Genomic DNA, 15870 nt, shown 5'->3' with positions numbered 1-15870 from the left:
GGGGTGCGACAGCGTCGTGCGGCTGCCGCATGACGCACGTTCTTGCGCAGGCGATAAATGTATCGAGAAGTTGCAGTGAACGACCGAATTTAAGCGAGCGTATCGGATGAAAATGTGCACACAGCGCTTGCCCCTATGAAAATGGTCATTGCCTTTATGTTTCCTTTATGTTTCCTTCTTGTGCCCTATGTGACCTTAATTATTACTTGTCCTTTGTGTTACCTCCGGGACGCCAACTTTGTGTGTACCACATGTTTACTCATCCTAACGTATACATCGAGGAAGTGACCTTTATTATGCCTCTAGGATGTGTCCTTTATGTTTACGGCAGGATGTTAACTGGGTGTGCTATGTGTTACCTGCGTGTACACTTGAGTGCACATGTAGGTGACATAGAGTGCACATAACAACTGTCTGTACATATAATACAGGCAGATATATCTGTACTGTGTGACAGCCATTGATACACTCTGCAGAGTCATTGTAAGTACTAAATCTTGACTTATCCTTTCCTTTGCCCCAAGAAAACAACCCTTATTATAATTATTGTAGGATGTGCCCTTTGTGGTTACGGTGGGATGTTACCTAGGTGTGCACTTCAGTGCACACGTAGGTAACATAGAGCATTAATCTATATATGGTGCATGCACTCTTTATATGTTACCTACCGTCTGGCACGACCTCATAGTCCAGAGCGCCAATACGTCGGATGACCTTGTAGGGTCCGAAATAGCGTCGGAGTAGTTTCTCACTGAGTCCTCGTCGGCGTATCGGGGTCCAGACCCAAACACGATCGCCAGGCTGGTACTCGACGAAGCGTCGTCGGAGGTTGTAGTGTTGGCTGTCGGTCCTCTGCTGGCTCTTGATTCGCAGGCGGGCGAGCTGTCGGGCTTCTTCGGCGCGCTGGAGATAGCTAGCGACGTCAACATTCCCTTCGTCAGCTACGTGCGGCAGCATGGCGTCAAGCGTCGTCGTCGGGTTTTTGCCGTAAACCAGCTTAAACGGCGTGATCTGTGTTGTTTCTTGCACCGCCGTGTTGTACGCAAAGGTTAAGTACGGCAGGACCGCGTCCCACGTCTTGTGTTCGATGTCGACGTACATTGCTAGCATGTCGGCGAGGGCTTGTTCAGGCGCTCCGTGAGACCATTCGTCTGCGGATGGTATGCAGTTGTCCTCCTGTGGCTTGTCTGGCTGTACTGCAGAATGGATTGGGTGAGCTCTGCTGTAAAAGCCGTTCCTCTGTCGGTGATGAGGACTTCTGGGGCACCATGTCGCAGCAGGATGTTCTCGACGAAAAATTTCGCCACTTCGGCTGCGCTGCCTTTTGGTAGAGCTTTAGTTTCAGCAAAACGGGTGAGATAGTCAGTCGCCACGACGATCCACTTATTCCCGGATGTTGACATCGGAAACGGCCCCAACAAATCCATCCCAACCTGCTGGAATGGTCGGCGAGGAGGTTCGATCGGCTGTAGTAATCCTGCTGGCCTTGTCGGTGGTGTCTTGCGTCGTTGACAGTCTCGGCATGTCTTGACGTAACGGGCGACGTCGGCGGTCAGACGCGGCCAATAATACCTTTCCTGTATTCTCGACAGCGTCCGGGAGAATCCGAGGTGCCCAGCGGTTGGATCATCGTGTAGGGCGTGCAGTATTTCTGGACGCAGCGCTGACGGTACAACAAGAAGGTAGCTGGCGCGGACTGGTGAGAAGTTCTTCTTCACGATCAGCTTGTTTTGTAGCGTGAACGAAGTCAACCCGCGCTTAAATGCCCTAGGGACAACGTCGGTGTTCCTTTCCAAATACTCGACGAGACCTTTTAGCTCCGGGTCGGCTCGTTGCTGTTTAGTGAAGTCTTCCGCGCTTATTATCCCAAGGAAGGCGGCGTTGTCCTCGTCGTCTTGCGGCGGGGGATCAATGGGGGCGCGCGATAAACAGTCGGCGTCGGAGTGTTTTCTTCCGGACTTGTACATTACCGTGACGTCATATTCTTGTAGTCTGCGGCTCCACCGCGCCAGCCGTCCTGAAGGGTCCTTTAAGTTAGCTAGCCAACACAATGCGTGATGGTCACTGACGACTTTGAATGGCCAGCCATAGAGGTAAGGACGGAATTTAGCTGTTGCCCAAATGACGGCGAGGCATTCCTTTTCAGTCGTAGAATAGTTGCTTTCCGCTTTTGACAGCGACCGGCTAGCATACGATATCATCCTTTCAAGTCCTTCTTTCCTCTGGACTAGGACGGCACCGAGGCCTAGGCTACTTGCGTCAGTGTGGATTTCGGTATCGGCGTCCTCGTCGAAGTGTGCAAGTACCGGCGGCGACTGCATGCGTCGTTTGAGTTCATGAAATGCCTTGGCCTGCGGCGTTTCCCACTTGAACGCGACATCACATTTGGTTAGATGTATTAGCGGCTCCGCGATGCGTGAAAAGTCCTTGACAAAGCGCCTATAGCAGGCACACATGCCAAGGAATCTGCGCACTGCCTTCTTGTCGGTTGGCTGCGGGAACTTTGCGATGGCAGCTGTCTTCTGTGGGTCGGGGCGTACTCCTGATTTGCTGATCACGTGGCCTAGGAACAAAAGCTCATCGTAAGCGAAACGGCACTTTTCCGGCTTCAGAGTGAGCCCTGATGACTTGATGGCTTCTAACACTGTCGCAAGCCGCCTAAGGTGATCGTCGAAATTTCCGGCGAAGACAACGACGTCATCCAGGTAAACAAGGCACGTCTACCACTTAAGTCCGGCTAACACCGTGTCCATGACGCGCTGAAACGTTGCAGGCGCCGAGCACAGTCCGAATGACATGACCTTGAACTCGTAGAGGCCGTCTGGCGTGATGAAGGCAGTCTTTTCGAAATCTCTCTCGTCGACTTCTATTTGCTAGTAGCCAGACTTGAGGTCCATCGACGAGAAGTATTTAGCGTTGCAGAGCCGATCCAATGCGTCGTATATCCGTGGAAGGGGGTACACACCCTTCTTCGTGATCTTGTTCAGTCGACGATAATCGACGCAGAAGCGTAGGGTTCCATCCTTTTTCTTTACCAGGACTACAGGAGAGGCCCACGGGCTTTTCGACGGCTGGATGATGTCGTCGCGCAGCATTTCGTCGACTTGTTGCCTAATAATTTCACGTTCTCGCGTCGAAACTCGGTAAGGGCTCTGGCGGAGTGGTCGAGCGCTCTCTTCGGTTATTATGCGATGCTTTGCAACTGGTGTTTGTCGAATCCTCGATGACGTTGAAAAGCAGTCTTTGTATCGTCGTAGAAGACTTCTGATCTGTTGCTGCTTACTCATAGGAAGACTTGGATTCACGTCGATGTCTGGTTCGGGGACAATGCTCATCGGGGTAGATGCGGCTGAATCCGAGAGGACAAAGGCATTGCTGGTTTCCACAATTTCCTCGATATATGCGATTGTCGTGCCCTTGTTGATGTGCTTGAATTCTTGGCTGAAGTTGGTTAGCATAACTTCCACTTGCCCTCCGTGTAGTCGAGCGATCCCTCTTGCGACGCAAATTTCACGGTCGAGCAGTAGATGTTGGTCGCCCTCGATGACGCCTTCTACGTCAGCGGGTGTTTCGGCGCTGACGGAAATAATAATGCTGGAGCGCGGCGGGATGCTCACTTGATCTTCGAGCACACTCAAGGCGTGGTGACTACGACAGCTCTCCGGCGGTATCGCTTGATCTTGCGACAGCGTTATCGATTTCGACTTCAGGTCGATGACTGCGCCATGTTGATTCAGGAAGTCCATGCCGAGAATGACGTCTCGTGAACATTGTTGGAGGATAACGAAGGTGGCAGGGTAAGTCCGGTCATGAACGGTAATTCTTGCCGTGCAGATCCCAATCGGCGTAATCAGGTGTCCTCCACCGAGTTTGAGGGCCTTCCCATGCAGTCCTAACTTTCCTCAACTGGGCGGCGATGGGTCCACTCATGACGGAGTAATCGGCTCCTGTGTCTACTAAGGCGGTGACTGCGTGGCCGTCGAGAAGCACGTCGAGGTCGGTGGTTCTCTTGCGTTACAGTTAGGTCTTGGCGTCGGATCACGGCTGCGTCGTGTTGAACTGAAGTTGGAACGTCGCGTCGTCAAGTCGTCTTTCATCGGTGTAGTCTTGGCTTCCTGATTTCGTCGGGACGGCGGCGTGTCGTTATGTCATCGAGGTAGTTTCGTCGGTGTCTTCGTCGGCGGCGGAGGATCTTCGTCAGTTCGACGAACAGCAACCGCACCTCCATCGGTTGCTGCTTTTAGTTTTCCGGATATGGGCTCGCTGACCGGCCCCGGGCTGGGCCAGTGTATGGTCGGCGCTGCGGCGACAGGTAGCGGCCTGGTGATGGCGAACGCGACGGTCGTCGAGAGCTCCACTGAGTAGCGGCTAGGTAGTCGGCGATATCGCGAGGTCTTTCGCCATTCTGTGGTCGCGGCGCGTTAACGGCGAACCCTCGGAGTCCCATCTCCCGGTATGGGCACCGGCGGTAGATGTGCCCCGCTTCTCCGCAGTGGTAGCAGAGCGGGCGGTGGTCAAGAGCGCGCCAAATGTCCGTCTTCCTCGCGTAGGTGCGCTGGGCGACGGCTGGTCGTGCTTGCGCTGGCGGCGGTGGCGGACGACGGAACTGCGGCGTGAGAGGGCCCTGGCGCGGTCGCGGAGGGGGACCATGACGGCGTGCGACGGCGGAGTAGGTCATCGCTTGCGGCTCAGGCTGGGGCGATACAGGGGCTACTCCAAGTTGTTGTTGGAGCTCCTCACGCACGGCGTCGGCAATCGAAGCCACTTGAGGCTGTGATGGTGGGAACAGCTTTTGTAGCTCCTCCCGCACGACCGCTCGGATAGTCTCGCGCAGGTCGTCGGTGGCCAGTGATTGAACTCCGGCGTAGTTTGTCGAGTTTGTGCGGCGATCGAATTGCCGGTTTCGCATCTCGAGTGTCTTCTCGATGCTGGTGGCCTCGCGAAGAAACTCGTCGACGGTGTTCGGGGGCTTCGTACCATTCCGGCAAAAAGTTCCTCCTTCACACCACGCATCAGCAGGCGGACTTTCTTCTCCTCGGGCATTTCAGGGTCGGCGTGGTGGAAGAGACGACTCATTTCTTCCGTGTAGATCGCGGTCGTCTCATTAGGTAGCTGCACCCGGGTTTCTAATAGCGCTTGGGCTCGTTCTCGGCGTACGACGCTTGCGAATGTCTGCAGGAAGCCGCTTCGGAAAAGTTCCCAGGTCGGTTCTCGAACCACGTCCTGGCCGCGTCTTCCAAAGCGAAGAAGACATATCGCAGTTTGTCGTCGCTGTTCCAGTTGTTAAAGGTAGCGACAATCTCGTACGTCTCAAGGCAGCTTTCCGGGTCCTCGAAAGTTGAACCGCGGAACGTCGGAGGCTCCCTGGGCTGCTGCAGCACGACGGGTGACGCTGGGGCTGCCATTGGGGTGGACTTGTTGGCCATCTTCCTAGTCGTCTCAGGCAAAAGTCCGTGCTCCGGGGGCAGTCCTTGCAGCCTGCGGCTACCTCGCTGGTTCTTGGCGACGTTGGTGTCTTCCGCGTGAGGGCTTGGGTCACGGCTTTGTGGGGGCGTCCGGTACATGAACGCAAAGGACCTCCACCAGATGTCACGTGGTCGTGACGTCAAAGAACACAGTAGCAAAACTGTGAAAGGCAAAAACTAGCTTTTATTGGGCGAACCTGTGCCCACAAAAGAGGCTACACTTAAAGCACAACGAGAGCGGCGAACGCAGTCAGCGATCGTCGTAAATCTGATCAGCGGGTCAAGCGTGTCGGCTTTTATAGAACAGTCGTCGAATGTTCCAGACTAATCGTTTGGACTCGCGTGCCTTCTACAAAGTTCCAAACCATTCGCGTTACGCGATGAAATCAGATAACACAAGGTTCGGCGATAACAGACAGCCGGGTAGAAGCATCGATAACTTTCCAGAAACGTCGGATACATGCAGGCGCGTCCCTCGCTGTGCGATTACAGTTGTTAAGCGGCGAAACGTGGTCGCCCGATAAAGATAAGTACATGTGTCAATATACTGGCAAACGGATTACTTGAAGATTCGGGGTGTCCCTGGATCACTCCGGTCATCCTTCTGAAGAAGAACTATGTCAGGTGGAGATTCTGTGTTGCTAATCACTCATTAAATTCTGTTATCAAAAATACTGCTATCCAATGCTGCGATTTGATGATGACTAGACTATCTTCATTCAGCTTCCTACTTCTGTTTACTTGAGATCCGGCTATTGACCAGTATCTGCGCATGCATTCTTTATACCTGATGACTACGAATTGAACGTGATGCCATTCTGATTATACACTGCGCCCTGAATATTCGAATCATTCGTTCGTACTATCTTGCGAGGTGTGAAATCGGAGATTTATATGTGCTCCTTAACGATGTCGTAATCCATTGACGTATATTTCATGAACACAGCACACGTCTGGATTTGTGCTCAATTGAATAAAGAACGCTGGTTTAGTGATACATTCCATAAAGTGTCCTTTTGGCGAGCACGGCACTTTGTTGGGCATCTTATCCGTAAGCCTGGCATTAGACCTTATCCACAGAAGATGGCGGCCGTTGAATAATTCGAACGGCGTCAGTCTTTAAAAAGAGCTTCGCCGCTTCTCGGGCTCTGCTCGTGATTTCGGTGGTTCATTCGCGGGCTTGCGGATGCTTACGTGCATATTACACAAAAATATCTCGTTACAGTTGATCCCCGAGTGTGTTGCCGCCATTCGTGAGGTGAATTTTCTCGTAATTACGCCGCTAATATTTGGGCACTTCGATACCTCGTCTCCGACGGAGATTCACTCAGGCGCTTGGAACGTCGGCGTCGATGCCTTTCTGCAACACTTCTAGAACAATGAACACGTCGTGGCTAACGCAAGATGTTCCTTACAAAGCCGCGATATATACATATATAGGGGCTTGACCATAGATTAGGGGCTTGACCTTGCTGTTATTTTGTGGCCCAGTTTAGGCGACTACAGCAAAGCGCAGGACGAGCTCACACCTGCTGTATCGACAAATAACCGGAAATGAGGCATGTGGGTTCCGCGAAGAGGGGACGCGGGCAACACTCAAGCGTGAAGATGAAAGTTGGGGGGTGCATGAGGTCACCGCCACCGCTAATGCCCATGCACTTCCCAAATGTCCCGTCGACCGTCTCGGTCACGGAAATTAGGCGACGTGACGCTGCCCAGCCGGCTTGATGTTTGACATCCACGTGCGCCTTCTAAGAATGCCCGTGCAGACGGTGGTAGCTTTAAACCACTTAGCCGGCTACGGCCGATGGATGCTTTTGTGTGCGATTGCCATCGGGCCCCAATTATGGTGTTTGGATTTCAAGCGAACCGGCACACAGCTGCACGGGAGACAGATTTCTCAGTACTGGCAGGGTAGCCCGCTGTCCGGCGGATATGCAGTCAATAATCCGTGATTTCACGGAAACATTCTCGGCAGCTTGCATGGCGGCCGCTTGCAGGTGAAAAGAGGGAAGACATCAGGGGCCGATACTCGCAGCCCAACGTATGGGAGAGGGAGAGAGACAGAGATTCTTGCTTGCGGAAGGAAAAAATTGAGGTTAAGTGCAGCGCAGTAACTGTCTCTGAGGTGGCACGTGTCTGAGAAATCCTATCCCCTGGCGTGTTCTAAAGAGTGCCACTGTTTGCACCAATGCCGTGTGCGGCACGAAGGTGGTTGTGCTATTGGTTACAATGATGTGAACTCGCATGTGTGATTGGCTGGTTTGCGAATCCTTTGTACGACTGAGGGCTTCAAATGTCATGTTTGGTTGTGTGAAGGGGGAGGGGAGCTTCGGACTTGGAGTCGGACAGACGCTTCGGCGTTTGAATAAAACGTCTCTTCGTCGGACAACGGATCTTCCTTCGCGCTGCCACCGTGCACTCGAATCATCGAGGGGCGCCGACTTCGGACCTTCAACACCTTCCCTCCTGGTCTAGCATTGAAGCTACAAGAGGACAAAGTTAAAGGAAATTAAGTTATATATATATATATATATATATATATATGCTCAGACCAAACAGGAATGCCGTGAAGTGGTTTCGCCAATGGTCGCCCGTTCACCATCGTCACAAATAACCGTTCTCTGGGCTGGTGGGTCGCCTTCGTGACCCATATGGTGACCTTCCGCGATGGGTCGTTCCTCTACTAGACTATACATTTACTGCTTCCTGCAAGAGTGGCTGCCAACACTTGCTGACATACGTAGATTGCCTTTCTAGAACACCGGCCACTACGCACGACGGGTTGTGAAGCTGCCAACTTTGACCTCATAGCTTCCCTGCTGCCCGACTTTACTGGTGGTTTGAGTTCTGCCACGGAGCACCGCAAATACCCAAGTTTGAAAGATCTTTTAAAGATAACGCAGCAGCCTACAGCTGAAGGTCATTTTTGGGTCCGAAATGGTTTCCTTTAAAAGAGAAACCTTCCCAAAACGAGCACCCACTTTCTTGTCTTGGTTCTCAAGCCTATTCAAACATCTATTCGGCGTAGTAGCATATTTATTGAAATACAGATTAATATTTTTTTTCAGGAAGGTTACGAAAAATGTGGTATTGACCTGTATTCGTAGTCAAGGAATGTCGACCTACGTTCGTGAAAAAAGAACAAGCAAGAGTACTAAACAAATAGGATTCCCACGTCGCGTCCACCATAAAGCCAGTCTGTACAATATCCAGACTGGCTTTAAAAAGTTATACTTATCCAACGCGCACGACGGTACCGAGGACGTCATAATTTGGGGTGCAAAGGACACCTGCGAAGTATCTTACGAGAACGACTTCTCTGGCCCGTTCGACAGAGACGCAGTTTGTGGCAGTGACGATCTAGATTTAGGCCGAACTTACGGTAAGTAAAGTGTACCAAGCTCAAAGGTTCTCGTGGCCTTATATATATATATATATATATATATATATATATATATACATATATATAGTTTGTCGGTGTGTTCGATATATAGGGGTCGACTTATAGACTTGTTCCACTTGAGTGCACGTGGTACGCACTACAACGCTGCTTCATTTTGCCTGATAACCACGCAAACACTTCATCACACCAAAGAACGATACTACTGGCTTCAAATACGCAAAGTGACTCATTTATGTGACCAATTGTATTCAGCGCCAGAGGCACGAGCGAGCCACCTGAGCTCCAGTCGGTCACCCACAGCGAGTGAAGCCTTCCATTACCCCTCTTGGAGAAGTTGGCGTAGACATCGTAGAGCAATTCTCACGTTCTTCAGAAGACAACCGATAGATAATCGTGCGCGCTGACTACCTGACCCGTTCGTGCGAGACGGCAGCACTGACGCCCACCGCCACCCCCCTGGTTTCTCACTTTATGCCCTAGACCGTGCTCGCCATTTCATAGCCAATGCTGCAGAAAAACTACTCAGTTTGTATGCCTCAAACTTGACGCGCTGAGCAGCTTATCACGCTGAAACCAAAGGTTTGACGAAAACTGATCAACATGCTGTTCATGCACATCGCTTCGTATCACACAAGCTTCGCTGAGGTATTGCCGTTCTTAACCTGTGCTTCCAACACCGCGAAACAAAGAACCACTGGCTACAGCTCTATCCGCCTCTCGTGCTCACCGGCCCCATTATACGCTGGACAATCAGATTTTTTTACCATTCATGACGACTGTTCTCTATCGCGGAAACAGTGTCGAGCAGAAGAGGCCCGCCGGCTTGTTTGCGTACGCTAGTCTCACGAGACGACTACAAAGCAAGCTATCACATTCAACACAGAGACGTTAGTCATGTGCCCGGTGACTCTGTGCTATTGTGGGCTCCAGTACGCAAACATGGTTTGTTGCAAAAGTTGCAAGAAACTATACCGGACCGTTTCTTGTCCTTGATGGTCCGAATGAGGTGAACTACAGAATTGTATCACTTCAAGTGGCCGATGCTCATCGAAGACGAAGTGTCGCATGTTGCTCGGTTGAAGCCCTTTACCAGAAGGCAACCAGAATGACTCGCTCGAGGTGCTTTGTCTGAGAGAGCAGAGATGTTAAAGCTCGTCGATCTCGATGAAAATAGAGGAAGCGCTTGGAAAGAAGGAAAACCATGTAGTTTTTGCGCTGGCCGTGGTATTGTTCTTTAATTTTAACTGCCTCACCAAAACGCCTGCAAAGCTCTTTAAAGCACGCAGCAGTGTCATTACACTACATACTATACTTTCCTAGAACAGAAATCTGGTTTTACCTTTACCTGCTATTGGGAATGGGTTTTCATGTGTTGTTCTTTACCGCAGCTTCTTCAGAATACAGTACCATGTCCTGAATACACAGTTACGCATTTTCCCTACCTTGAATATAGAACACTTACGATTACAAGACCAAGGCAAATGTTACGTGTTCTTGCAGTTTATTACAAATTACAGAAGTTACTGACTAACGCTGATTGCTTATGCCCACTTATGCTCACATTTACGGTTCGCTGCATCTGGTTACAAAAATCTCAGTGTGAAAGAAGGGCAGAGCAATTATTGTGTACAAACCGCAGAGCAACTGGGGTCCGCTGCACACCATCAGAAGGCTATGTAATGTGTTCTACACACATGCTTATTTGTTCCTTATTTGAAGGCACAAAGTAACCAAAGCTTCCACGTAGCTGAAGGTTTGTGTACGCTAATGGTACGTTCGGCATGTGCCTATGGTGCTCCCACTCGGATTGTGGACCCCACTCTAGATTGGTGCCTGACAGAGCGCGCCCGAGGTTAACTTTCAGCCGCGCTCAAGACCAGTCGCACTCCAGAAGCGAAGTCCGTCAGCTCCTCTTCTGTTTTATAGAAATGTGGCTCATAAACATAGTGTGCACCTGCCGCCTCGCCAAGCGCAGCCTGCCAGGTGGCCCCTTCATGGCCTTGTCAGGGTAGCGCTCCAACGCTGACGATGATGGCGCCTCAGAGCGCTTCCACCTGGAGCGCGGCGCTCTAAAGAAACGACAGACTCCTTTCGGAGCGCTGGATTTCTATGAAGCGATTGTAAAGAAGGCTGTCAGAATACTCTAGAGTGCTCGAAAGCTACTGTATGAACGTACCAGAAATGCATGCGCGCGTTAGGAAACTGCACTATAGGCATAAATATTGCTTGCGCCTTTTCGCACCTGCATTAATCCTCGGGCGATGAGTGCTCCCAGGCCGGCGTAGTTGACGGCCCTAGGCGCCGAGTGGTGGAAGTACGGCATAAACAGGTCATGCACGGATATGAGCAGCGTGTCCGTGTCGGCGCTGAAGCGTACACCGTGCCATAGCGGGTCCATGGAATATACGTCCGCGTAGCCATCGGGGAGAATCAGGTGCGGCCGCATGGCTTCCAGAGTTTTCCTCCACGAGGTGAGGAAGTCCTGCGTGCACGTAAATTTGCATTAACGCACTGCATTTGCATTTGCACTGCATTGCATTTGCACGTAACACCATTATAGTGATATCGAAAATGCGTAGCCAAAAAGACGAACCTCAACGATAGCTAGACGCAAAAGGAGAACAGCCCAATCAGTGTCACGCATTGGACGCCTGTGATACATGAAACATTCTTGCTCATTAGTAAGTTATAAAAAATGTTTTGTCATTTCTTATCAAACCTAACATTTTGAAACTTCCATGGCGTATTTGTTGTTTCGACATATATAAACATACTTAAGTTACGGGGTTTTACGTGCCAAGACAACGATGTCGTTATAAGTCACGCCGAAGTGGAGGACTCCTGAAATTTTGTCCACCTGGGGTTCTTTAAAGGGGCCCTGACCGCTTTTTGTCGAAGTGGGGAAATACATCTAAAGTGAAGTAAGCTATTTGAGAACACACTTTGCCGCAATAAAGTACTTCAATGAGTTCAGCAGAAACGGAGTTATGGGCAACCAAACACGGCCTCAGCTGTGCTCTCCTTCCTGCTCCAATGCCTTCCACTGCGAAGGCTACGGCGGAGACGTCACCGTGGCGCGCAGTTCAAATTTCTGATTTGGTGCCTATGTCGCGCTAAACGTAAGCCAAACGCGGCTCTCCTCAGAGAGCCGCAGTGCGCTTAGCCACTGGACTCGTGGCGGCACCTCCCGGCGGCCGCGGTGTAGCCGAGCGCAGCGACAAATAGTAGCCGCGTATTGGAGTGTGCTTTATGACGAAATAAAGCACACAGAAAAGAGCGAGGAGCATGGGGTTTTTGAAACGAGAGCGTTTGAGAAAAACGTGACTTCGCGTTCCGCTTGCGAGCTCCACGGGCTGCGTACGACAGCAGAATTTGGCTGAGATGTTCACAACAGCGCATGCTATCCGCGGACTGTGTTATTTCACCAAGCCTGAGGGGTCGTTCAGGGCCCCTTTAAGGTGCACCTAAATTTACGCAGACGGGTGTTCTCGTCCCCATCGAAATGCGACCGCCATGGCCAGCATTCGATTCCGCGACTTCTTGCTTAGCAGCCTAAAAGCATAGCCACTAAGCTACCACAGCGGGGCGCGATATGTAAGTGATTGGTTAGACCTCTGCTTTCCTAATTTATTTCAGTTGCTCTATTTTCTGAACGTGTTGCTGTTGTATTTGTTTTATTTTGCTTTTTTATATCTACTCGACAGGCCATGCCCGCACAAGGTTGTTCTTTTCTATGTAATTTTCCTACCAGTGAAACAAACAATAAATTAATTATACAACAGAGACATCACTGATTTTATTGTAGAAATTTTCTAGATACTGTTTACAACCGCAGGAGATGACAACAGACCACACTTCGAAAACATGCCTGCCGCCGAGGCTTTCTCTGTTGGTGTATATATATGGCGGAACGAAAGCGAAGCGGACCAACCATATTTTAGCAAAAGTAAATCCCAAAGCCCCAAAGCCACGATGTACATCCGCATTGTAATTGTTCTTTCGCCATTTCTTTCTAGTCGACATGCAAATTTTTAGAAGCGAGAACGCTTCTTTCGCAGTCCTGTCCCACTGTGGTCAATCTATCTGGCGTCGACACGATGACCACGTTAATGTACTAGCGAAATGAACCCCCCGCGCCTACTGCAATGTAGGCGTCTACCTATCCTCAGCCTCGCGCCAATAGTTGTGAAGGGACGCGGAGTACGTGCTATAAAAATGACGAAGTTTTTCCCGAATGCGAAGCATCGATCGTGATGGCAAATTAGTGAACAGCTATATGACCTAAGAACAGCAGTTTTACCGGCCATATAAACACGACAGACATAAGCGCACAAACTAAATTAGCAAGCATAGTGTCATGAGCGCGCAAGCAAACATGAACACATCTCCTTCCATGTCCGCGGCAACTTGCGGCCAAAACGCTGGGGTGAGGAAGCGGGAGAGCACCAGCGAGCCAGTTGACTTTCACGCTGCCCCTCGTATCAATGCGAACTAAGCCGCAAAAACACAGCACACGGCGGACTGTGTTTCCGTCGCCGGTGGCTTTCAAAATACAGAGGCCCGGGCGAGCGCGCGCGGCCAACCTGGCCTCTCGAAGTAGAACTCGAACCCCCTCTCTAAACCACCCCCCTGCCTCTCCTCCCCCCGGGGGAGTAGGGGCTGGCGCGGCGGAAGACGGCGCTGTTCCTCGCCGCTTTCCTCCCTGGCGTACGCGAGTTTGAGCCTCGATCGCCGCCTCACCCTTGCAGGCTTTCACTCACGCATACAACATACGGGGCACGGGGACGATTTTATTGCGTTTGGACTCTACATGGAAACTCACGGCGACGCCCAAAGAAGAAATGAGCCTGGAATGTCCATATAATTGCTATCGCAATAATAGAGCTCGACAGCACTGTCACCGTCGTGGTCTCACTCGATCGAAGCGCATGAACGCCTTCCACTTAGAAGGCTACAAGTTCTCCAACGACGCAGAATTCGTTTGGCTCCGAACGCGAAGCCAAATGGTGGCACCATCATGCTCCGGTCAACTGACTTTAACGTGAGTTGAATGAAATATTTTGAATTTAAAATTACGTTCTGGTGGCCTAAGTGCTGAGACCACACTGTCACTGTAAGGCACGCCATAGCGGAGGATTACGGAAAAACTTCTATCACTTCGGATTCTTAACGATCACCCACAGCATTGTACACACGTGTTCTCGCATCGAATTCCGGCCGCCGCGTCATAGATTTGATCCCGCGCCCTCGCGCTTAGCAGCGCAAGATTAAAGCATGTTTGTGAATGTTCTCCAATAACTTAGACATTTATTGCAGATGAGGGATTCTGTCGGAGTCTTATAGCCATCAGAACGCAACGGTCGCCTGCGGGTAGCCGAGCGGGATAGCACCTGACATTTTGTAAAAGGGATCAGCGATGCTTTGGTGTGGCTTAACAATCCAGCAGATCTACATTGTGGCTCATCTACGGCAGTGCAGCAAGGCCGTAGTGGAAATTGAGGAGAGAGTTATGCCATTCAATTATACGGGGAAACGGGAAGAGAGGTGCAGCTAATGTTTCAACTCATCCACGCGCATATTGGACTGCTCATGCGGTTTTTAAAAGTGAATAGCTTTCATTCGTTCTTCCGGCCATTTTTGTAGTTGGTTTGTCTGTGGTGGTCGATGATCGCACTCGGTAAAGAAAACGCTCGTTCCTTCGTTCGTCCGCTCTCTCGCTCGCTCGATCCCTATGTTGCTGGGTTTGTCTTTCTATCGTCCTTTCGTTTGTTCATTCGTTCGTTCGGGAGATGTATTCGCTTACATTAAGCATTGTCGTTGATGGCTTGCATGCATATTTCTTTTTTCTGGGAACGGCGTTAGTTCAATTCGATCGTCCGAAAACGTGACGAACCATGCAGTCCACTTTAGCCTTTGGTGTTAGCAAATTTTATTACACATATCTTAAGCCAGATTTCAACAGAGCTACTGGCACATCTGTACCTGTAGAACAAAGGACATGAGAAGGGGGCAGTCAACACCACAACTCATAGCCATAATAAAATTATTTTGCAGGGGAGCAAGTTGTCTTATAACTAAAAGTGCAAAGCAAGAAACATTGAGCAGTAAATGTGGCATATTGTGCCTATGGATATTAGAATGCTGCATAGATGATACGCAAATGGAAGTAAAACAGTAGCTGAGAAGAAATATGGGAAAGAGCGTAACTGAAAAAAAATGATGACTAAATGAGTGAGCGAAGTGGTGCTTTGCGCGAGCTGTGACACCGCTGTATATTGTGCATTGAAGCTGAGTGGTGAAGGCTGTCGATGCTCGACCAGTATATTTTATACCTAGGACGCATAAGTGCTGCAGCACGCATGCATGAACACTCGAACTCGAAGGATTGTCGCAATACTTTGCGAGGGATGTGTTACAACGAAATGGTAATTCAACACTCGCGGGAGCGATGCCTTACTGCGCACACGTACAGACGTAACGGCGGGGACGTCGGCGTAGAGCATTGTAAGAATCCTCTCGGTTTCCGCCTCCCGGGCCATTCCCATCACCACCTTGATCTTGGTTAGCTGGTTGAGGGCCACTTCTTTGCTCCCGGCGTCCATCCACTCGCTGTCGCTGATGCTATGCTGGATCGCCGTGGAAACGCTATACAACAGCGAGTCGGCCATGTCGCGTGTCTGCAGTGCGATCCGATTGTGGATCTCCGGCCAGAAGGGCACGACGCCCATCACATCTATAAGCACCTCCATGCAGCGCCCCGTTTGCAAAGTCAGCAGCGTGCCTGTGATAAATAAACACGAAACTGATTTTTTGAGTATCCAGAGGACAGGTTGTATACGGTCCCAACGGACCAGCATAGAAAGCATAGTCATTTTAGTAGTAACTTATTCCTTTAAGATAAAGTAAAATACGTAGTAACGTGCGCTCTTAGAGACAGAGTAATTACAAATCCAGAGAACGTATGTGTTAAAATACCGTGCGCAAAAATTGAATGGGCGC

At 50.5% G+C, this 15870-nt stretch overlaps 1 protein-coding gene across 1 annotated transcript in view; it reads right to left on the bottom strand.

Moving 5' to 3' along the window:
- LOC126540255 (endothelin-converting enzyme 1-like) overlaps window positions 1-15870 on the bottom strand; it is a 74612-nt gene that overhangs the window by 12398 nt on the left and 46344 nt on the right. Inside the window, exons 7-8 of the mRNA XM_055076279.1 lie at window positions 15342-15652; window positions 11114-11353 (exon numbers count right to left, since the gene is read on the bottom strand). Of these exons, the coding sequence (XP_054932254.1) occupies window positions 11114-11353; window positions 15342-15652 (551 nt within the window). The remainder of the gene's footprint in view (window positions 1-11113; window positions 11354-15341; window positions 15653-15870) is intronic.

The sequence above is a fragment of the Dermacentor andersoni genome, chromosome 2, assembly GCF_023375885.2.
Source record: "Dermacentor andersoni chromosome 2, qqDerAnde1_hic_scaffold, whole genome shotgun sequence".
Lineage (NCBI taxonomy): Eukaryota > Metazoa > Arthropoda > Arachnida > Ixodida > Ixodidae > Dermacentor > Dermacentor andersoni.
This window is presented reverse-complemented; position numbering and strand designations above follow the sequence as displayed.